The 22777-nt window shown below is 35.4% G+C and overlaps 1 protein-coding gene, 1 long non-coding RNA gene and 1 other non-coding gene across 8 annotated transcripts in view; 1 reads left to right on the top strand and 2 right to left on the bottom strand.

Moving 5' to 3' along the window:
* LOC140620319 (uncharacterized) overlaps positions 1 to 14849 on the top strand; it is a 47143-nt gene extending 32294 nt beyond the window's left edge. The window contains exon 4 of the long non-coding RNA XR_012020103.1: positions 14584 to 14849. This is a non-coding gene — a long non-coding RNA (uncharacterized lncRNA). The remainder of the gene's footprint in view (positions 1 to 14583) is intronic.
* PPP1R42 (protein phosphatase 1 regulatory subunit 42) overlaps positions 1 to 22777 on the bottom strand; it is a 65584-nt gene that overhangs the window by 39714 nt on the left and 3093 nt on the right. For 4 of the 6 annotated variants that reach the window (XR_012020098.1, XR_012020099.1, XR_012020100.1 and 1 more), the window contains exons 2-4: positions 16068 to 16234; positions 14605 to 14743; positions 12183 to 12299 (exon numbers count right to left, since the gene is read on the bottom strand). Coding sequence is in view for 3 of the 6 variants with exons in the window: in XM_072804405.1 (XP_072660506.1) it covers positions 12183 to 12299; positions 14605 to 14743; positions 16068 to 16234 (423 nt within the window). In the remaining 3 variants the exon portion in view is untranslated. Of the gene's footprint in view, positions 1 to 12182; positions 12300 to 14604; positions 14744 to 16067; positions 16235 to 19383; positions 19599 to 22777 lie in introns of all 6 variants that reach the window. The other 2 variants (XM_072804406.1, XM_072804407.1) reach the window with 1 other exon arrangement.
* Positions 20271 to 20407, bottom strand: LOC140620478 (small nucleolar RNA SNORA51). Its single transcript, XR_012020260.1, has one exon. It is a non-coding gene; the product is annotated as a small nucleolar RNA SNORA51 (small nucleolar RNA).

Genomic DNA, 22777 nt, shown 5'->3' with positions numbered 1-22777 from the left:
GTAAATTGAATTCAACTCCTGAAACCAATATTGCACTGCATGTTAACTAAAATTTAAATAAAAATTTTAAAAAATAAATAAAAAATGGTATTGTCAGTCTCTTTCATTTCAGTTATACTAGTGGGTGTATAGTGGAATCACATTTTGGTTTTAATTTGCTTTTCCATGATAAATGATGTTTTGAGCATCTTTTCTTGTATTCGTTTACCATTAGCATATGTTCCTTTATAAAGTTTGTTGAAATCTTTAGCCCATTTTTAAATGTATTGCTTGTCTTCTTACTATAGAGTTTCAAAAGTTCTTTATATGTTCGAGATAACAGCTGTTTGTTACATATATGATAGCTAATATTTTCTCTCCATCTGTGGTATGCCATTTCATTAATGTCTTTCTTTCAAAAAACAAAAGTTTTAAATTTTAATGAATTCCAACTTAACAGTTTTTAATGAGTCTTGCTTTTTGTGTCCTTTGTGTTTGAATTCTTTAAAGAACTCTTTGTCTCATACATGTTTTTTATCTAGAGGTTTTATATCTGAGCAGTTAAATTTGGATGTGATCCATTTTGAGTAAATTTTGTAAATAATATGAAGGGCGAAGGATCAGTTTTTCTATTTGGATATCCAGTGGTTCCATCGCACTTGTTGAAAAGACTATCCCTCTCATTGAATTATTTTTGGAACCTGTTTAAGAAAATCAGTTGAACACATGAGACTTCTTTATAAATCTTGATCTCTGTGTTCATCCTATGTCACTAATGCACTGTCATGATTCTTATAACAATAAAGTCATGAAATTAGGTAGAAAGAGTTCTTTAACATCATTCTTTCTACCAATATTGTTTCAGTATTTTTTTTTTAAACTTTTTATTTATTTATGATAGTCACAGAGAGAGAGAGAGAGAGAGGCAGAGACACAGGCAGAGGGAGGAGCAGGCTCCATGCACCGGGAGCCCGATGTGGGATTCGATCCAGGGTCTCCAGGATCGCGCCCTGGGCCAAAGACAGGCGCTAAACCGCTGCGCCACCTAGGGATCCCCTGTTTCAGTATTTTAGGTCCTTTGCATTATCATATAAATTTTAGAATCAGCTTGCCAATTTATCTTAAAAATTCTGCAGGGATTATGTGGAATGCATAGATTAATTTAGAAAGAATTGGGAAGCCCAGGTGGCTCAGCGTTTTAGCACTGCCTTCAGCCCAGGGTGTGATCCTGGAGACCTGGGATCGAGTCCCACATCGGGCTCCCTGCATGGAGCCTGCTTCTCCCTCTGCCTGTGTCTGTGCCTCTCTCTGTCTCTGTGTGTCTCTCATGAATGAATAAATAAAATATTAAAAAAAAAGAATAGGAACCTTAAGAATATAGTCTTCCAATCCATGAAAATTGTATTTCTCACCATTTATTTAGTTATTCATTAATTTCTGCCAACAATATTTTGTAGTTTTTATTGTACAGCCCTTGCACATTATTTTCTTAAATTTACTCTTATGTATTTCATGTTTTTTTGGCATGAATGGAAGATAGCATCTTTAAAAAAATAGTTTTCCAGTTTTTCACTGCTGATGTGAAAATTGATTTTTGCATATTTGGCCTTGTTTGTATCCTATGGCATTGCTAAATTTATTCTATAGATTCTAATAATAGCCTTTTGTAGATTTTAAAATTATTTTATATTTATCAAAACATGTTAGTCTGCAGGTAAAGATAATTTTATTTCTTCCTTTCCAAACTGAGTATTGTTTCCTTTTCTTGACTTATTACACGGCTAGGGCTTCAATTATAAAGTAGAGTAAACATCCTTGCTTTATTCCCAGTCTTGAGGAGGAAAGCATTTAGTCTTTCATCATTAGGTATGATAGATTTTACATGAATGCCAATTATCAGATTAAGTTCCCTTCAATTTATTGTTTGCTGAGAATTTTTTAAAAATAAAAATGGGTGTTGAATTTTTAAAAATGCCTTTGTGTCAATGTTGAGATGATCATATTTATCCTTTATTTTGTTTGGTGAATTACATTGATTTTTGAAGGTCAAACCAATCTTTCATTCTTGGGATAAATCTCACTTGGTAGTTATGGATTATCTTTTTATATATTGATGGATTTTATTTGCTAATATTTTGGGGAATTTGTGTTTCTGTGTTCGTGAGGGATATATAGAGACTTGCATACAGATATTTGTATGAACATAGGTTTTTATTTCATTTATTTAATTCATTGTACTTTTCTTGTAATGTTGTTGGGGATAGGAGGATAATATGAGTTGAGGAGTATTTCCTGCTTATTTGTTTTCTAAAGGAGTTTGTGTAGGATTGGTATATTTGATTCTTAAGTGTGATAGACTGCATCAGCAAAGCCATCTGGGTTTGGAATATTTTTTTTAAGATTTATTTATTTATTTATGATAGACATAGAGAGAGAGAGAGAGAGAGAGAGAGGCAGAGACACAGGAGGAGGGAGAAGCAGGCTCCATGGCGGGAGTCCCGGGACTCCAGGATCGCGCCCTGGGCCAAAGGCAGGCGCTAAACCGCTAAGCCACCTAGGGATCCCTGGAATTTTCTTTATGGGAAATGTTTTTATATAGAAGTATTAATAGATACAGAGCTATATAGAATTTGTTTCTTCTGGGACACCTGGGTGGCTCAGTAGTTGAGTGTCTGCCTTTGACTCAGGGTGTGATCCCAGAGTCCCAGGATTGAGTCCTACATCTGGCTTCCTGCATGGAGTCTGCTTATCCGTCTGCCTATGTCTTTGCCTCTCTCTCTCTCTTTCTGTGTCCCTCATGAATAAATAAATAAAATCTTAAAAAAAAAAAAGATTTGTTTCTTCTAATTTGTGTATTTCAAGGACTCTATATTACCTAAGCTGTCAACCTTATTGGCATAAATTTCTTTATAATATTACTTTATTATCCTTTTAACTATAGTGATATTTTTAAAATTTCTGATATTGTTCATGTCTTCTGTCTTATCATTCCACCTAGAATTGATTACTTTTACTTATATTTTCAGAGTCAGCGTTTGGTTTTACTGATCTTTCTGTAGTCACTCTATATTTCTCTATCATTGACTCCTGCTATTACCTTTATTATTTCCTTCTTTTGAACTGAATTCGCATTTACTTTTCTTGAGTTTTTTCTTAAAGATTTTATTTATTTGAGAGAGAGTGAGTGCAAGAGAGAGCATGGGGGGGGGGCACAGAGGGAGAGGAAGAAGCAGACTCCCTACTGAGCAGGAAGCCTGAAGTGGGACTCAATCCCAGGACTCTGGGATCATGACCTGAAGCAAAAGGTAGCCACTTGATCAATTGAGCCACCCAGGCTCCCCACTTTTCTTGCTTCTTGAGATGGAAAATAGATCATTTTCCCTCTTTTGTAATATAGGCATTTAAAGCTAGCTATCTAGCTAAATAGATAGATTTCCCTCTAAGCACTATGCTGTTGCATCCCACAAATTTCAAATTTTTGCTTTTACTTTCACTCAGTTCAAATATTTTCTAATTTCCTTTGTGATTTTTTTTTCTTTGTCCCAGAGGTTATTGAAAAATGTTTTTAGGGGCATCTGGGTGGCTCAGTTGGTTAAGCGTCTGATTCTAGGTTTCAGCTCTGATCATGATCTCAGGGTCCCATGTTGAGCTCTGTGCTCAGTGCAGAGTCTGCATGTCCCTCTCCCTCTGCAGCTCCCCCTCAATCTCTCTCTTTCTCTAATAAATCTTTAAAAAAAAAAAAAGTGTGTTCTTAAATCTCCTTTTATTTTCCTTTCTAATTTAATTCCATTGTGGTTAAATAACATAATCTATAAAATTTTAGTTCCTTAAAGTTTTTGATGCTTGCTTTATGGCCCACATAAGGACTATTTTGGTGACTATTCCAACTACAGTTTTTAGGTGGAATGTTCTGAGAGGCAATTAGATTCATTCAGTTGGCTGTGTCATTCCAATCTTTTATATCCTTACTGATTTACCAGCTACTTGGAGAGAGTGTTGAAATCTTAATTATGGGTTTGCCAATTCTGCCAATTTTTGCTTTCTGCATTTTGAAGTTCTGTTATTAGGTACATAAATATTGAGGAATGTTATGTTTTCTTAATGAATTGGCACTTTTTATTCATTATAAATTTTCATGATCTGTTTCTTATCCTGAAGTCTGTTCTATTTTATGTTAATATAGTCACTCCAGCTTTCTAACTTTATTATTTGTATTAAGTATATATATTTCCCTATAATTTTACTTTAACCTGTATATATATTTATATATATATTTTAAAAGATTTTATTTATTTATTTATTCATGAGAGACACAGATAGAAAGGCAGAGACATAGGCAGAGGGAGAAGCAGGCTTCCTGCAGGGAGCCCAGTGTGGGACGATGGATCATGACCTTAGCCAAACGCAGATGCTCAACAACTGAGCCACCCAGGGGCCCCTATATATTTAAAGTGTGCTTCTTGCAGAGAGCACATCACTGGATTTTCAAAATTCAGTCTTGCCATCTCTGCCTTTTAATTGGATTGTTTAGACTATTTACATTTAATATAATTACTGATATAACTGAGTTTAACATTACCATCTTGCTATTTGTCTTATCTGTTCTCTTTTCCTCTTTTCCTGCTCCCCTCTATTTTTGCAACTCATTTTCTATTATTGACTTACTAGTTATAAACATCTTTGTTATTTTAGTGGTTGCTTTAGGGTTTAGAACAATCATCCTTAAATAAGCACAGTCTTTCTTCAAATAATGACATCACTTCATCTATAACCTTAGTGTACTGCCATTTCCTCCCTCCCTGTGATTTGTGGTATTGTAATTGTTCATTTTACTTTTACATGTCATTAACACCATGATCTGTGGTTATTATTTTTGTTTAAAAAATTGATAATCTATGAAGATTTTATTTATTTGAGAGAGAGAGTGCACACGTGCGTGTGAATGCACAAGCAGGGAGGGGTGGGGGTGAGAGAGAGAATCTGAAACAAACTCCATGCTGAGTGCAGAGGCCAACATGAGGTTCAATCACAGGATCCTGAGATCACTATGTGATCTGAAACCAAGAGTCAGACAGTTAATCAACTGAGTCACCCAGGCACCCCACTTCTCCACATTATTGCCAATGTTTATTATTATCTATCATTTTAAATATAGCTATTTCATCAGGTGTGAAGTGGTGTACAATTGTGGTTTTGATTTACTTTTCCCTAATGACTAATGATGTTGATTATATTTTCATGTGCATATTATCCACTTGTATATCTTCTTTGTAGAATATTCTATTCAGGTTCTCTGCCTATTTATAAATGGCTTGGATAATAAATTGTATTGTTTGTCTTTTTGTTGTTGAGTTGCAAGTGTTTTTTTAATATATTCTGGACACAAGTCTATTATCATAAAAAGGATTTACAGATATTTTTCCCTAGTCTCCTGGTTTGTCTTTTTCAATTTCTTAATGTTATTCTTTGAAGCACAAAAGTTTTTAATTTTGTTAAAGTCTAATTTATCTTTTTTTTCTTTTCTTTTTGCTTATGCTTTTGGTGTTGTATTTAAGAAAGCTTTGTCTAATACCAGGTCATAAAGATTTATCCCAGTTCTCCTCTAAGGGTTTTATAGTTTTATCTCTTATATTTAAGTCTTTGGCCGATTTTGAATATTTTGTTTATGTTTTAGAAGAGTTCCAACTTGATTCTTTTATATGCAGCTATCCAAATATCTGAGCCCCATTTGTTGAAAAAACTATTTATTCTTTGCCCATTGGGTTGTCTTGGTGCCCTTGTCAAAATCAGTTAACATAAATGTGAAGTTTTATTTCTGGATTCCCAGTCTCATTCTTATGACAGTGCCACACTGTCTTAGTTACTACAGATTTGTAGTAAGTTTTGAAACAGGAAACTGAATCTTCAACCTTTTTTTTATTTTTATTTTTTTTAATTTTTTATTTATTTATGATAGTCACAGAGAGAGAGGCAGAGACACTGGCAGAGGGAGAAGCAGGCTCCATGCACCGGGAGCCCGATGTGGGACTCTATTCCGGGTCTCCAGGATCGCGCCCTGGGCCAAAGGCAGGCGCCAAACCGCTGCGCCACCCAGGGATCCCCCAACCTTTTTTTTAAAGAAGATTTTGAGTATTCTGGGTACCTTGAAGCCACTATTTCTTTAGAGCTATTTTCTGCTTCTGTCTTAGTTTAGGCTGCTGTAACAGAATACCATAGACTTGATGGCTTAAACAACAAGCATTGATTTCTCACAATTCTGGAGGCTGGGAAGTCCAAGATCAAAGTGTTGGCAGATACTGTGATCTTGTGAGAGCATTCTCCCTGTTTTGTAGATGCCTGTCTTCTCATTGGGTCCTCACATAGCTTAGAGAGAAAGCCACAGTCTATTCTTTTCTTAAAAAGACTAGTCCGGGATCCCTGGGTGGCGCAGCGGTTTGGCGCCTGCCTTTGGCCCAGGGCGCGATCCTGAAGACCCGGGATCGAATCCCACGTCGGGCTCCCGGTGCATGGAGCCTGCTTCTCCCTCTGCCTGTGTCTCTGCCTCTCTCTCTCTAACTATCATAAATAAATAAAAATTTAAAAAAAATTAAAAATATTAAAAAAAAATAAAAAAAAATAAAAAAAAAAAAAGACTAATCCCATTCATGATGTCTCCAGCCTCAAGACGTAATTATTTCCGAAAGGCCTTACCTTCAAACATCATCACGCTGGGGATTAGGTTTTGATTTATGAATTTTTAAGGAATACACACATTTAGTCCCTGGTATTTCCCCTGCTCCTCCTAGGACTCTATTTACATACATGTTTTAATACTTGTTATGTTCCACAAACCACAGAGGCTTTGTTCATTTTTTAGTGTTTTTACTTTCTGTACCTCAGTTTCAGTAGTTGGAATGCTACAGCTTTAAGTTCACTGATAATTTCTTCTGTAGTGTCTAATCTACTCTTTTTTAATTTAAACTTTAGTTAGTAAACATACAGTGCAATGTTGGTTTCTGAAATAGAATTCCGTAATTCATCGCTTACATACAATACCCACTGCTCATCACTAGTGCCCTCTTTTTTTTTTTTTTAAGATTTTTATTTATTTATTTATTCATGAGAGACACAATCAGAGAGGCAAAGACATAGGCAGAGAGAGAAGCAGGCCCCCTGCAGGGAGTCTGATATGGAACTCTTTCCCAGGACCCCAGGATCACGACCTGAGTCTAAGACAGATGCTAAGCTACTGAACAACCCAGGTGTCCCTTCCCTGTGAAACTTTTACATGTCAGAATTGGGAAATGTTTTCTTTTGGGCTGGTCGATTTCGAGAGGAATCCTCCAATCTCTTGCTCAGGATTTTTAAGCCATGTAGGAAGGAGTTTGGGGAGTAAAGCCTGGTTTGTATGCATAAGAGGGAAGAAAGCATATACCCTCTAACATTTCAGTATACTTTCAGTTTAAATATCCATTTTCAGCATTACCTTCTACTGTGATTTTTGTTTTTTTTTTTGTTTTATTTTTTTTATTTTTTTTATTTTTTATTTTTTAATTTTTTAATTTATTTATGATAGGCACACAGTGAGAGAGAGAGAGGCAGAGACACAGGCAGAGGGAGAAGCAGGCTCCATGCACCGGAAGCCCGACGTGGGATTCGATCCCGCATCTCCAGGATCGCGCCCTGGGCCAAAGGCAGGCGCCAAACCACTGCGCCACCCAGGGATCCCTCTACTGTGATTTTTGAACCACAGTCTGTATGGTTCAACTTCTTCATAAATTAAACCTGTCCCTGTTAACTTTATTTTTAAGATATTCTATCCAAGTAGTCTTTTAATTTTTTCTTATCATTAAGTTTACATATTGAAATTTTAAGTATGGAGAAATATTTCATGAAAAGCCTGAAGTTTCTCAAGCTGTAAAATGGAAAGAAATTTCTAAGAGGTTCATGTGGCTTTGGTCACAGGAAAAAGTGCAAAGCCTTGTTAAAGCACTCCATTTCTGAAATATGCAAAAAACACAATACTTGACCAGGTATAATCTCACTATTGCCAAATTTAGTGGATTTCTGTTTATGTATTATTTGCCCTCATGTCTACCACTCAACAGCATCAAATGCAAGTAGACATTCTCTCTTTCTTGAAGCTTCTTTTTCTCTTGTCTTCTTCTACACATTGACTTCTCCTGGTGCCTTCTCATCTAAATAATCTCTAAATATTGGAGTGTTTCTGGCCTTGTCTATTCTCTGTCCTTACTGTCTTTCACCAAGTCCCATGGGTTTAAATATCCTGTTAATACTGTTGACTCTTAAAGTTTCCTATCCTTGCCCTTGAACTCCAAATGCCTACTTGATATGTCAATTTCAGTGTCCAGTAGGCATTTCAATAGAAGGAATTCTTTTATTCCTTCCCTTGTATTTCCCAACATGTAAAGGCTACCACAGTTCTTCACACAAAAAAACAAGGATTCATCGTTTATTCTTCACTTTCCTTTATTCATGTGCGTCCTATTAATCAAGCTCCATAGGTTCAATAAAAAAATATACCTCCATCTACCCACTCCTTTTCATCTCCAAGGAAGCATTTTTTCTTAACCTCTGCAGTAGTCTTTCCAAGTGAGCTCTTTGCTGTAATTCTTGCAACCCATTCTTCACATAGCCAATAGAGAAATCTTTTTTTTTTAAATAAATGTTATTTATTCATTAGAGACACACACACACACACACACAGAGAGGCAGAGACATGGGCAGAGGGAGTAGAAGCAGGCTCGCTGCAAGGAGCCTGATGCAGGACTCGATCCTGGGACCCCGGGATTATGTCCTGAGCCAAAGGCAGATGCTCAACCACTGAGCCACCTAGGCATCCCGTGAAATCTTGTAAAAATATAATTCTTTCAAGATGCCGGGTATTTCAGGCTCAGTGGTTGAGGTCTGCCTTTGGCTCAGGTCATGATCTGTCCCACACTGGGCTCCCTGCAGGGAGCCTGCTTCTCCCTCTGCCTGTGTCTCTGCCTCTCTCTATGTCTCTCATGAATAAATAAAATCTTAAATATATATATATATTTAATATATATATTATATATATATAATCCTTTCATTGACTTTCTATTGCACTTAGAATAAAGTCAAACTCATAACTATGGCCTAAAAGATCTTTATGACCTGGCATAATCTCATGTTTAACTGTTGCTTATTCATTCATTCAACAATTATTTACTGAGAACTTACAATGTGTTAGAGACTAAACTAGGCACTAGGGTCCCCATCACAGTAAACTGGCCTCTTTTTTGTTCCTAGGATACTCAGAATCGTTACATTTGCTGTTCCCTGTATTTGGCATGTTCTTTCCTTAGCTCTTTGCACAAATTTGTTCTTTATCATTCTTCAGATCTCAGCATAGATGTCATTTCCTCAGAGGCCTTTTTTGATAAACTGATTTAAAATATCTACTAATGGGCAGCCTGGGTGGCTCAGCGATTTAGCGTCTGCCTTCAGCCGAGGGCCTGATCCTGGAGACTTGGGATCGAGTCCCACATCAGGATCCCTGCATGGAGCTTGCTTCTCCCTCTGCCTGTGTCTCTGCCTCTCTCTCTCTCTCTCTCTCTCTCTCTCTGTGTGTCTCTCATGAATAAATAAAATCTTTAATAAAATAAAATATCTACTAATCTCTTTTCCATTATGTTATCCTATTTAATATCTTCATAGCCCACTTCTCAGTCTTCTCTGCTTATTTATTTTCTGTTGTTCCCTCCCCTGTCTCATTTGAATGTAAGCTCCTAGAAGATAGAGAGACCCTGTCTTTCATGGTATCCTCAGTGCCTAGAACATGTTTTCTGAAGGCCTAGAACAGAGCCTGGCACATATAATATCATATTTTTAATAGATTAGTTTTATGGGGATGTGTTTAGGAAAAACTACCCAGAAATGGTAATGTTAAGTCTTAAAAAATAAGGGTTTGGTTATTTAAACTTGTATCATTGGACTGAACAATCACCATCAATGAAAGTATTTATTCTGGTCACACATTTACTCCTTGTTATGCATTATTAACATAGACTAAGAATAATCACTATAGGTGAAATAGCTTGATCTTAATGTTATTCAGGAAAACTTCCTTTGGGATAATTTGGAGGCTAGTATATTTGTCCTGTTATCAAACTTGCATTTTCTGTTCAGAGTTAAAAGCATAATAGAGGGGCACTTGGGTGGCTCAGTTGGTTAGGTGTCTAGCTCTTGATTTCAGCTCGGCTCATGTTCTCATGGTTGTGAAATTGAGTTCCACATTGGCTCAGTGCTGTGTTTGCTTGAGCTTCTCTCTCTCTCCCTCTACCCCTCTTCCCACTCACCTGTGCTCACTCTCTCTCTCTCAATAAATAAATAAAATCTTAAATGCATAGTCAAATAAGGTTTAAGAGTACTGACAATAACTGAAATGAATCTTGGTAGTTATTAAAATTAACAATCAGATCTTTTAAGACATATTCACCACTCATTACCAAGCATTGTGTGTAGAACCTGGCTTACAAAAACATTTTTAAAAAATACATACACTGCATTTAAGATTGATGCCAACTGGGGAGACTAGAATTTTCCACCTTTCTCTCTCCAGGAAAAGTGAGCTTTTGTGCTTGGCTGCTCTGTCCTCATTTTCCATGTGTTGAATAAGGAATTTTAAAAAAGATTTCATTTATTTATTCATGAGGGACACAGAGAGACAGAGAGGCAGAGAAACAGGCAGAGGAAGAAGCAGGCTCCAGACAGGGAGCCCAAAGTGGGACATGATCCTGGGATCGCAGGATCACACCCTGAGCCGAAGGCAGATGCTCAACCACTGAATAACCCGGTCATCCCTTGAACAGAGAATGTTATACACAACCCAGGTCTTCTCTACTTAACCAAAACCTAGACTCCAGGCTCTGTCACTTTGATTAGAATCATATACATGTACAGTGGATCTCATATAAGGCTGTTGATATATCACAAAATCATATCTGATACAAATACAACAAAATCATATAAGAATTAAATAATTCTGATGAATACAAAATGTCCAGCAGGGAAAAAAATCTAGAAGAGCAGTCCAAAACTTAAAACATTTTTGAATGCTGAATTTATCCCATGAACTTCTTACATCCTTCATAATCTAAGTTGCAACAATTAATTGAGCCATGCTTCCTTATTCATCTTTTTATTTTAAACATCTGTGAGTGGCATTTTGGGTATTTTGAGGAATTCATTTGTAATATAATACATTTAATATTTTTGCAATTATCTACTGCTTATAGTAGTTACAGGACTAGCTAGGTAATAGTTCTGAATTTGGAAACAAGTCAGGGGAAACTTTTTAAAGATCATTGGATAGCTCTCTAGGAGTAGTTTGGAAACAAGAGTTCTGTTTATGGAGGAAAGAAGCCCTTCATTGCTCCTGTGGCTCCATGTAAAGAAATTATACCATAGCCTACCCCATTGCTACACCAGAAACTGTGAGGTCATGGCAGTGGCTCAGCTTACAGATGACTGTTTCCAGGAAGCCTTCCTTAGCCCCAGGCTGAGTTAGTGCTATTCCAATACTTATGAAAACAGAATCACATTGTAATCCTGTTACTTGTTGACTATGTGTTTTTTGAGCCCCAGGACTGTCTTTCTTCCTCCATCCACACAAAATAGTACAGTGTCTGATAGACATGTAGGTGCTCAGTACATATTTGAATGAGTAAATAATTTAATGAATATGGTATAATATGACATAACATGATATGAATATAGCTAGTGCAAATTAGAATAAATTCAAGATCCAGGTACTTCCCCAAAGAGGAGCAATCAGGAGAGAGTTCAGGTCTAATCAATTACTAGAAATTCATTCATTGGGAGATCAGAGTTAAGTGGTAAGAAATCTAGATTTAGAGGGAAACATTTGATGGAAAAATAATACAGAGAGGAAAAGTACATTATTTCCTTCTCAGAGAAACTTCTTTCTGTTGGGGAGGTGTAGAGGCATTGAGGTATGGAAGAGAAAACCAGGTAACAGGGCAGAATTAAGCAAATAAATACATTAAGAAGTAGAGATTCACATGCTTGTTTTAGAGTAAATCCAGAATAGTTTTTATTTTTTTTTATTTTTTTTCAGAATAGTTTTAAAGTGATAAATTTTATAAATATTTAGAAAAACATACTTTTTAATCACAATTTCTTAGAAATAATTTAAAATTAATTTTTCTTTACACTACCTTTACATGCAGAAGTTGGTTGTCAACTGCTATGAGCTGATTAAGATTCTCTAGTATTTCTAGGTCTCTTATGTCATCAATATTATTATTGCTGATATTCAATATAGAGAGGGATTTCTGTAAGAAAGATAAATTAGCATTAGTAAATTAAATGCTAAATATAGGAATCAGAAATCTTAATCTGTGAAAAGTTTAAGATTTATCAGTTCAGACTGTTTTGCTCTTTAGGCAAGAAAATTAAAAACCATGGAGATTTTGTTTCCATACCATACTTTTTTCAGACATGACTTTTAGGACTTTAGTAATTGTGACGTGACTTATTATTTTTGTCTAAAGTTCCTTCATAAGTCTGATTTTCCTCTTCCAGAATATAAAAGAAATTAATAGAAAAAGAAGCCGGGACTCAAGAAGCAAAGAAAGAAAAAAATGCCCCAACAAATGATAACACAGTGTAGAAAAATGCTTATTTTAGTTTAAGCAAATTATCATTTTGTGTTAAATATCACTAAGATTTTACTTAATAGGAAGAAATTGTTTTTGTCTGTTTTCCTAAATAAGAAACATGACTAAGAATAAAAGATTATATGGTTTAATTTTTATCTTTATCTCTCTATATAGTTTTCTCTTGATAACCCATATGTTCAGAAGACACTTAAAATAATAATTAGCAGAAGTATCAACATCAGCTATTAGAACACAAATACACATAGAGCAGCACTAAACTGAAGTCATCTTAAAATCTATGGCCCAGTGATCTCTACCAAGATTGAGTCTACCCACCAAAGCATTCATATAGCCAACCTTTAGAGAAAATACTTCCTGATACTTTTTAAGACTGTAAATACAACTTAAAAAATTATGCCTTGTATTTAGAATTTTGGAATCTGCTTGAATACGTGCGAAAATTAAGCAAACAAAAATGTTTTTTTCTGGCATTTGTAATAAAACTACAAATAACTACTTTATTTGTAATAAAAGAGGAATCAATCTTTTTGGGTCAGTTGAGTTGAGCTGAGACACAGTTGATTCTATAGGGAGGATAGGGAGAGGGTTGGATAGAAATCAGATCACTTCTTTCTTTTTAAAAAATATTTTACTTATTTATTCATGAGAGACACAGAGAGAAGCACAGACACAGGCAGAGGGAGAAGCTGACTCCATGCAGGAGGCCCAAAGTGGGACTTGATCCCGACACTCTGGGATCACACCCTGAGCCAAAGTCAGATGCTAAACCACTGAGCCACCCAGGTATCCCAGATCACTTCTTTCTTTTCCAATTTAAAGCACTATTTTTCAATTTTTATAAATTTGGTTCACAAACCTTATATTGCCCTCTGTTTCTGGGCCCTCTAAAATAAAGCCAATGAAATCTATAAATACATGGGGATCCCTGGGTGGCTCAGCGGTTTAGCGCCTGCCTTTGGCCCAGGGTGTGATCCTGGAGTCCCGGGATCAAGTCCTGCGTCGGGCCCCCGGCATGGAACCTGCTTCTCCCTCCTCCTGTGTCTGCCTCTCTCTCTCTCTCTCTCTCTCTCTAGGTCCATCATAAATCAATCAATCAATCAATCTAAAAAAAAAAAATCTATAAACACAACAACCATGTTCCCTTTACATCTCTTGCCCCAGAATTGAAGGTAGCAATTTCCTAACAAATCCCATTTTGAGAATTAGTAAAAGCTTCCATTGCGCCCTCTGGCTTCTCAACTAATTGTGACACCTCCACAGTGTATATGGGTGTCAGGTCACATAGCTGCTGCTTCTGATGAGGCAGACCATATATAGTGCAACGTACTACCAAATCAGAATCCAGCGAGAAAACAATTTATCACCATCATGGTTCTCTAGATTGTTTAAAATTTGCCAAATTATTGTGCATTATTTTTTCCTTAGGCTTTTTCCTAAAATTTTAAATTTCGAATCATGATAATCACCAAGGTGGAAATTATGAATGTATTGACATCTGGATTAGAACTTAATAAGGACATAACCTTTTCACATCCTTCTTTTGATCCTTTTGATACCCTGGAGGCAGGCATTATTATTCCCACTTTATAGCTGCTGAGTCTCTGTGAAATTATGTGAGAAAAATTAGTTTTTTAAAAAAATATTTATTTATTTATTCATGAGAGACACAGACTAAGAGAGAGAGGCAGAGACATAGGCAGAGGGAGAAGCAGGCTTCTCGCAGGGAGCCTGATGCGGAACTCGATCCCTGATCCCAGGATCACAACCGGAGCAGAAGGCAGGCGCCCAACCACTGAGCCACCCAGGCATCCCTAGTTTCAATCCTCAAATAAATTCTCACCTGGCCATATAAACATACAGGGTATGTATAATGTTCAAATATACTTTTGCTACCTTCTTGCTCCACTAAACTATTAATCACTATATTCTTTGTCAGAATACTCAAATGTGACCTTACTGCCAGAGAATGAAGAGTTCTTGGATCAAACAGAAGCTTTTCTCCAAGGGGAAGCCTCTGACTCTCAACATGAAGCTCTCTTAATCCTTCTACTCCTTCCAAACCTTCTATAACAGCAATGTAATTGCCTCCCAGATACCTACAAAATATAAAGCAATTTTAAATAGACATTCTGAGAACATCATGGTCTGTAAACATGATAAAAACATAACAATCACTGAGCCAAGTGAAAATTATATATGTGGAAATACGCAGAATCTTCTCACTGTAATGAATCAATGAGAAGTTTATTTATATGATTCTCTCAATTTAGTCTAAGAAATATGTTTATTTTTTTTAAAGTGAGAGAATTGGAATAGTTTTTATTAAATGATCTACCAATACTCCTTTTATATGTTAGGATGAAGAATTATCTGGGTAGTAGGTTTTTGTTTTTTTTTTTTTTTAAAGATTTTGTTTATTTGAGAGAGCACAAGTGAGGGCAAGAGGGGCAAAGAGAGAGGGAGAAGCAGACTCCCCACTGAGCGTAGAGCCCAACATGGGGCTCAAACCCAGGACCCTGAAATCATCACATAAACTGAAGGCAGATACTTAACTGACTGAGCTACCCAGGTGCCCCCCAGGTGGTGGGTTTAAAAATGCAAGGAGAGACAGATTTGCGAGTGGGTAAGATTAGGAAGTTGATTTTAAATATGGTAAGTTTTGGGGCTACCTAGGTTAGAGCCCAGCAGTCTGCATTTTTATATTTTATTTTTTTAAAGATTTATTTATTTTTACTTATGATAGACACACACACAGAGAGAAAGAGGCAGACACACAGGAGGAGGGAGAAGCAGGCTCCATGCCGGGAGCCCGACGCGGGACTCGATCCGGGACTCGATCCGGGACTCGATCCGGGCCAAAGGCAGGCGCCAAACCGCTGAGCCACCCAGGGATCCCCAGCAGTCTGCATTTTTAATAAGCATTTTCTATCCCACTCTATTCCCATTCTGAGGTTCTTGGCTCACTTTTTGAGAAGCACTCTTAATTCTTCCAATCTGGGAAAACTGAATATACCAGACTTGATTTTTGAGTTAAAATCATTATAGGCAGTAAATGCCTTTTTACAATCAAATCTAAAGTAACATTATCGACTCTAGGATCCTGCCCCTTTGAGATGTGTAATTCTGAAAGGAGAACTCATCTGGTTTCCATGGAAACCTTTTTTCACCAGTTGAGTTTTTAAATACTTTAGGTATTCTTATAAGTGATTAAGACAACTCACCCTCCTGCTAAAGAAAAGTATATCATGCTTAATGAAACAAATCGCCAAGTATTACATGGGTAACAGTTTATTTTGTACTAATGCTATAAGAATAAAAATTGAGGCCTGTTCCATAAAGCTGCAGATAATGGAAAGGCCCACACGCAAAAATATTCCTGTAATGATGACAATTATGATACTTAAAAACAAAAGCACTTACAGTTTTTCCAGTTTCTTTAATGACATGAGGTTCTCTATGCATGAAATACAGTTGTTTTGTAGGTACAGGTGGGTCAGATTTGTAGCATAATTCAAGTTAGTCAATTGACTGATACGGTTATCATACAAATATAAAACAGTAAGATTTTTGCAAGGAGAGAGGTCTTCCTAAAAGGAAAACAAAAACAGGTCATACCTGATTTCTCCTGAAGACTTAGAAATTTATTTTATTTTTTTATTATTATTTTTAAAGATTTATTTATTCATGAGAGACAGAGAGAGAGAGAGAGAGGCAGAGACACAGAGGGAGAAGCAGGCTCCCCATAGGGAGCCGATGCGGGGACTCCATCCTAGACCCCAGGATCATGCCCCAAGCCAAGGGCAGCGCCCAACCGCTGAGCCACCCAGGCATCCCAGAAGTTTATTTTTAAGAAAGTTTTTCTCTTAATCATTCTGCAAATTTCCTTAAGTTTAATATAAAAGGAACAATATTTCTCTGTTCTTAGCACAGTCAAAAGAAGACTAGAATGATTATAAAAACAGTTCTAGGTTTTAGTATTCTGTAACTATACCAATAAAATTGTATTTGTTAAGATTTTCCTAGCACAAGCAGTTTTCCTTGGAAGCAATTAGATTCCTCTAGAAGTTGAAGCATTTAACAAATTATTGCTTCAACATTATAAATCAGGTCTTTTTTTTTTTTTTTTTTTTTTTTTTTTTAAGATTTTATTTATTTGAGAGAGAGTGAGAGAAGGAGCCAGGGTTGGGTGAGAGGGGAGGAAGGGAAGGGTAGACGGAGAGAGAGCAGCAGACTCCCCACCCCAAAGTGCTCTCCAACAACTTGGGCCAATCCCAGGACCCTGGGATCATGATGTTAGCCTAAGGCAGATGCTTAACTGACTGAGCCACTCAGGCACTCCTATAAATCAGGTCTTAATCTTTCTGTAGGATTAGAAGTAAACTATTGTTTCTAATACTGAAAATGGGAAGCTATTATATAGATAATCAAGGGCAATAGATTAATAAACTATGATAATGCTGTTAAAGGAATACTGTTGAACTGTTTATCCTTTAGTTTCTTTAGACCTCAAAATGAAAACAGTACATTCAATATGACCCACTATTGAAAAATTATATGAATACATGCCTAGAAAAAAGATTGAAAGGACATCATCTACACATTAATAGTGATAATACACATTATCACTCTGCATGATAGGATTATAAGTCAGTTTCTTTTTATATATATATTTCATAAAAATGCACATTAGTTACTCTTGAGATAAGAAAATAATTAAAGGTATTTTTTAAAGTTTGCCATTTCCTATGTGGTGGTAGAGTCAGCCTAGAGTTAAGTAGGCAAGAGGTAAAGTGAAGTTATGCTCAAAAATATCTCAGTTTGGGGTGCCTGGCTGGTGCAGTTGGTAGAGCATGAAATTCTTGGTCTTGGGGTTGTAAGTTCAAGCCCTACATTGGGCATAGATATTACTTTAAAAAAATAAAATCTTAAAAACTATCTTAGTTTTTATTAACAAGATTTTTAAAAATATAACCACATCTTGGGAATTTTAAGTTTACAGGCTATTCTTATCTTAGTGTGAATTTTTTTTTAGAGAGTACAGGTATGTGTGATAGGGTAAGGGGAGAAACAGAAGGAGAGGGAGAGAGAATCCCAAGCAGGCTTCATGCCCAGTGTGGAGCCTGATGACATAGGACCTAATCTCATGACCCATGAGATGACGACCTGAGCTGAAACTAGAGTGGGACACTTAACCAACGGAACCACCCAAGCATCCCCTTTGTATGAATTATAGTTGGCCCTTGAACAACATGGATTTGAACTGCATGGTCTACTTATACATGAATTATTTTTTGATAAATACTGTACAGTATTGTAATGTATTTTCCTTATGATTTTTTTAAAGATCTTATTTATTCATTCATGAGAGACACAGAGAGAGGCAGAGACATAGGCAGAGGGAGAATCAGGCTCCCTGCAGGACTTGATCCCAAGACCCCAGGATCACAACCTAAGCCAAAGGCAGACATCAATCACTGAGCCACCCAGGTGTTCCTCCTTATGATTTTCTTAATAACACTTTCTTTTCTTTAGCTTACTTGATTATAATAATATAGTATATAATATATTATATAGTACAATTTATGTGTTGACTTTATATTATCAAGACTTCTGGCCAATTGTGTTGGGTGGTAGGACGTTGGGGAGTGTGGGGGTGTTGGTGTCCCTAACCCCCATATTTTTCTAGGGCTAACTATACTTTAACTAGTTTGCTTTCTGCCTAAAAAAGATCATCTACACCGAAGGAGCACTGATTGTTAGGAGACAAAAGAACATTAAATGGAGGCTCTCTGTAGAGGGCAAGTCTGTAATGGTATGATGAAATAGTTTCCTGGGCAATTGGATTAATGGGGAGAAGGATCACTAAGAAACTGTAAAGAAATACAGAATAGGAATTTGGTAGAGTCTCTGAAAAAAAAAGTCTTAATGGACAACTGTGCCACGGACTTTGGTATTTCTTTAATTCATTTTGATAAACATTTATTAAGCACTTAACATGGGTTAGGTGTTGTGTTGGATGGGGGATTTAGAGTGATGTGAACAAAACAGACATCATCTCTGCCCTCATGTACCTTGTGTTTCTGAGGAAATTTCTTGCATTTATAGTCTTTAGCATTTTATTATAGACAAAGGACACTAATACAAATAGCCTAAAAGGGATATTGCTCCTTTTAAATTAAGTTTCCCAAATTAAAGCCAAGAATTTGCTTAACACAGAGAAAATATAGTGTCAGAGTATATCTAACTAAACATAATCTTGTCTTGTATAAATGACCTACATATATATAATCAGTTAAATTATGAGTGAAAAAGATTTCACTGTTAAAGTTTTGAAATATGGTATTCCTATAGTTAATTCTTACTATCTTATTTTAAAAACCCTCATATTCCAAGGATCTGGAATTATACAAAAGTGTTATCTTTGAAATTATTTTCCAACATATGCTTTCAAATCTAGTTTGCTACACTAGAGAATACTTCAGGGGAACATATATATTTCGCACATGTATTCAATAATCACAATGGTATATTTTATAGAGACTTAATTTTCATAATTTTAACACCAAAAGCAGGAAATTAAAATGAAAACACAATATACTAATCAAAATATAGTTTAAAAGTATTTTCCAATTTGACTGATCAAAATATAGTTAATAAGAAGGTATTTTCTGAGAATAATTTTTAAACTTAATATTGCTAATTATTTAAAAATAGGAAATAATTTCAGAATCCTTACAATTGCATCTATATTTTTGTCTGAAAAATTTATGTGAGTTATTTTCTTCAGGTATCGTGAAGTGGTTTCTTCTTTTCGGGATTTAAGATTGCTATTTTTGGCAATTAGATCCAAGGTTAGTCGAACCATGGTTTCTATAAATCAAACTCTCAGCAATAGTTCTGTTCTGATACCATATCAAAAGCAGGTTTAGGCATTGTTTTATGCCCAACTTTCTAAAAAGAAAAGAAAAAAAGAAGTATTATGTACATGCAATTTAGGAAAAATTATTTTGACTTTTTAGATTTCTTATATAAAACTATTTGATAATCTATTTCAGAGACATTTTTAAGGCACTTAGATATTTGCTAAGTTTATAAACTTAAGTCTATAACCATAAAAGTCTAACCATAAAAAGATTTAAAACACCAAAATTAATTAAATATGTAATGTTCATTCACTTCTACTTACAAATCTTTTCCTCTCACTAATATTGAGTTATTACTGTGGGCATCTTTTAAAGGATTTTTTTCTCTTGAGGAGTATCATCTGAGGTTTTCATGAAGAAACTAAGGCCTGGAGATTTGTATCAAACTACTCAAGGTAGTGGCAGTTGAGAATGAGATCAGATCTTCTGGCTCCTTTTTCCATAGTACCCATGTTGATCATATTTTCTAAACCCTCAAATCAGAACATATTGTATGAAAACCTTAAGTATGTACGTAGGACAATGGTACAAAAATATTTGAAAATGGAACTGGCGTTGAAATTTTGTCATGTTACTACAACTGTAATCCACGGAGAGGCAACATAATACAGTGGTTTTCAGTCCAAACTGGTTCAAATTTTGGCTCCATTGCCCTTGGTCAGGCAGTCTTGGTCATGGTATATCAGTTTCTTTTTTTAACCTGTATCCTCCCCATTCATAATACAGACCAGGCAGAGGGCCTGGGCTGAGGTGTATTTGGTGTGTTTACTCTGCTTTCTCTTTCTGATCAGTCAGTATAAGAACACAGCCTTATAAGCTGGTAAGCACCAGGAACCTATGTTCCCTCTTTTTCTTATACAATTAGCATAAAAATGGTACCTACTTCCAAGGGATATTGTGAAGATTACATGAGATAATCATGTATAGGATATTCTACATGGTGCTTAGTACATAGGCCAATAAATGTTTGCTATTACCATTATTATTTTACTGTTTTGTTCACAGAAAGATGAATACTGTTTACTTCACAGTTTTATATGGAATACATTAGGACTATTAAATAAGGGGAACATACTATTAATAAAATTAATTAATAAAATATTGCTTTATGTAAGAGATCCAGATGTGGTCCATACATTAAAAAAAAATCTTTTCCAATCATCCAGGAAGTATAGCTATTTAAGTGATAAATGTCTCAGTTTTATAAAATTTATTGTATTTTTAAAGTATAGTTTAAAATTGAGCATTACTTTTCTAAAGTATCTGTAATTTTGCCACCAAACACTTAAATTTGTGTCATATTCTGGACATGAACTCAATGCTTAGGAGGAAAAATGAATTTAGTATTTGTGTCATATTCTGGACATGAACTCAATGCTTAGGAGGAAAAATGAATTTAGTAAAAGATAGATTCAATTTGCATTCTCATACATTGAGATAGAACTACCCAAGCTACATTATATAAAAAGCTCACAATAAAATATTTGAAGATATGGAATGTATCCTTAGATAGTCCAGAGTGCAAAATGTAATCTATAGAATAAAATTATTAAATCTTTGTAGACTTTTGGCATTTTCAGAATTCATTTTACAACAAAAATGTAAAATTATTGTTTACAGATCAAATTTCAAACATGACGATAATATTCTGAACAAAGTTTCTAATTAAGTAAAAATAATATTGCCTTAAATTTCATGATGAAAGTGTAAGGAATAGCCGGGACACCTGCACCCTGATGTTTATAGCAGCAATGTCCACAATAGCCAAATTGTGGAAGGAGCCTCGGTATCCATCGAAAGATGAATGGATAAAGAAGATGTGGTATATGCATACAATGGAATATTACTCAGCCATTAGAAATGACAAATACCCACTATTTGCTTTGACATGGATGGAACTGGAGGGTATTATGCTGAGTGAAATAAGTCAATCGGAGAAGGACAAACATTTTGTGGTCTCATTCATTTGGGGAATATAAAAAATAGTGAAAGGGAATAAAGGGGAAAGGAGAAAAAATGAGTGGGAAATATATCAGAAATGGAGACAGAACATGTGAGACTCCTAACTCTGGGAAACGAACAAGGGGTGGTAGAAAGGGAGGTGGGCAGGGGGTGGGGGTGACTGGGTGACGGGCACTGAGGGGGGCACTTGATGGGATGAGCACTGGGTGTTATTCTATATGTGGGCAAATTGAACACCAATAAAAAATAAATTAAAAAAAGAAAGTGTAAGGAATAACACCACACTCATGGACCTACAGGCCACCTTAAAATATAAAACATTATAAATACATTTGGAACACTTCTATATCTTTCTCCTTATTCTCTTATTTTTAGAGTTTAGAGTTAGATGTCTCTATTCATGTCTTTATACTTTTATTACAAATGTATGTATAGCTAAACAATATATAGTTCTTTTTAAAATATATTTTTACAGTCATAAATGTTACTATTCTGATTCCAACTTTCTTTTTTGCTTAAAGTTTTGTTTGTGAGAATCATCAGAGTTGATGTGTATAGCTCTAGAATATTTGTATTGCTATGTAGCATTCTATTGTAGGTAATTTATTTCTTCTGATGATAGATCTTTGGCTGTTGTTTTTTTCCTTTGCAGTGTTGCTTTTAGGATTCTTATATACATGTCATTTTTAGCTGATGTGCAAGTTTCTTTAGGGTTTAAAACTAGAAGTGGCTATTTCTGGGCTGCACATTATCAACTTTATTCAATTGCCAAATTGTTTTCTAAAGGAATTTTACCAGTGCAGCTAAGAACATTCCTATTGTTTTATAGTGCAGGCTACTCCAGTGTCAGCAGTTGATAATGGCTTTTTGCCAATCTGATGGGTGTGAAGTGATATCTCATACTGTTTTTGTTTTTCCTCAGATCTTTATATATATGAAAATAAAACAAAGAGGGGATTTGAAGATAGCAAGATCAGTAGTTTCATCTCCTCCCTGTGTTTAATTTGCATTCTATAATTCCTAGAGATTGAGAGTTTTTTCCTGTTTATCACCATTGGAGTTCCTTTTCTATTAATTGTGGTTTCTTATATTTTACCGATTTTTCATTATGGGTTATATTTTTATAAGTAATTTTTAGATACACTTGTATTTTTATCAGAAACTGATATTTTGCTGATTATATATGCACCAGATATCTATTCCCCAATTATAGTTTGTCTTTTCTCCTTTTTTTTTCTAATTTGT

Source organism: Canis lupus, chromosome 28 (genome assembly GCF_048164855.1).
Source record: "Canis lupus baileyi chromosome 28, mCanLup2.hap1, whole genome shotgun sequence".
Lineage (NCBI taxonomy): Eukaryota > Metazoa > Chordata > Mammalia > Carnivora > Canidae > Canis > Canis lupus.
Note: the sequence above shows the minus strand (reverse complement) of the source record. Positions and strands in the feature narration are given on the sequence as shown.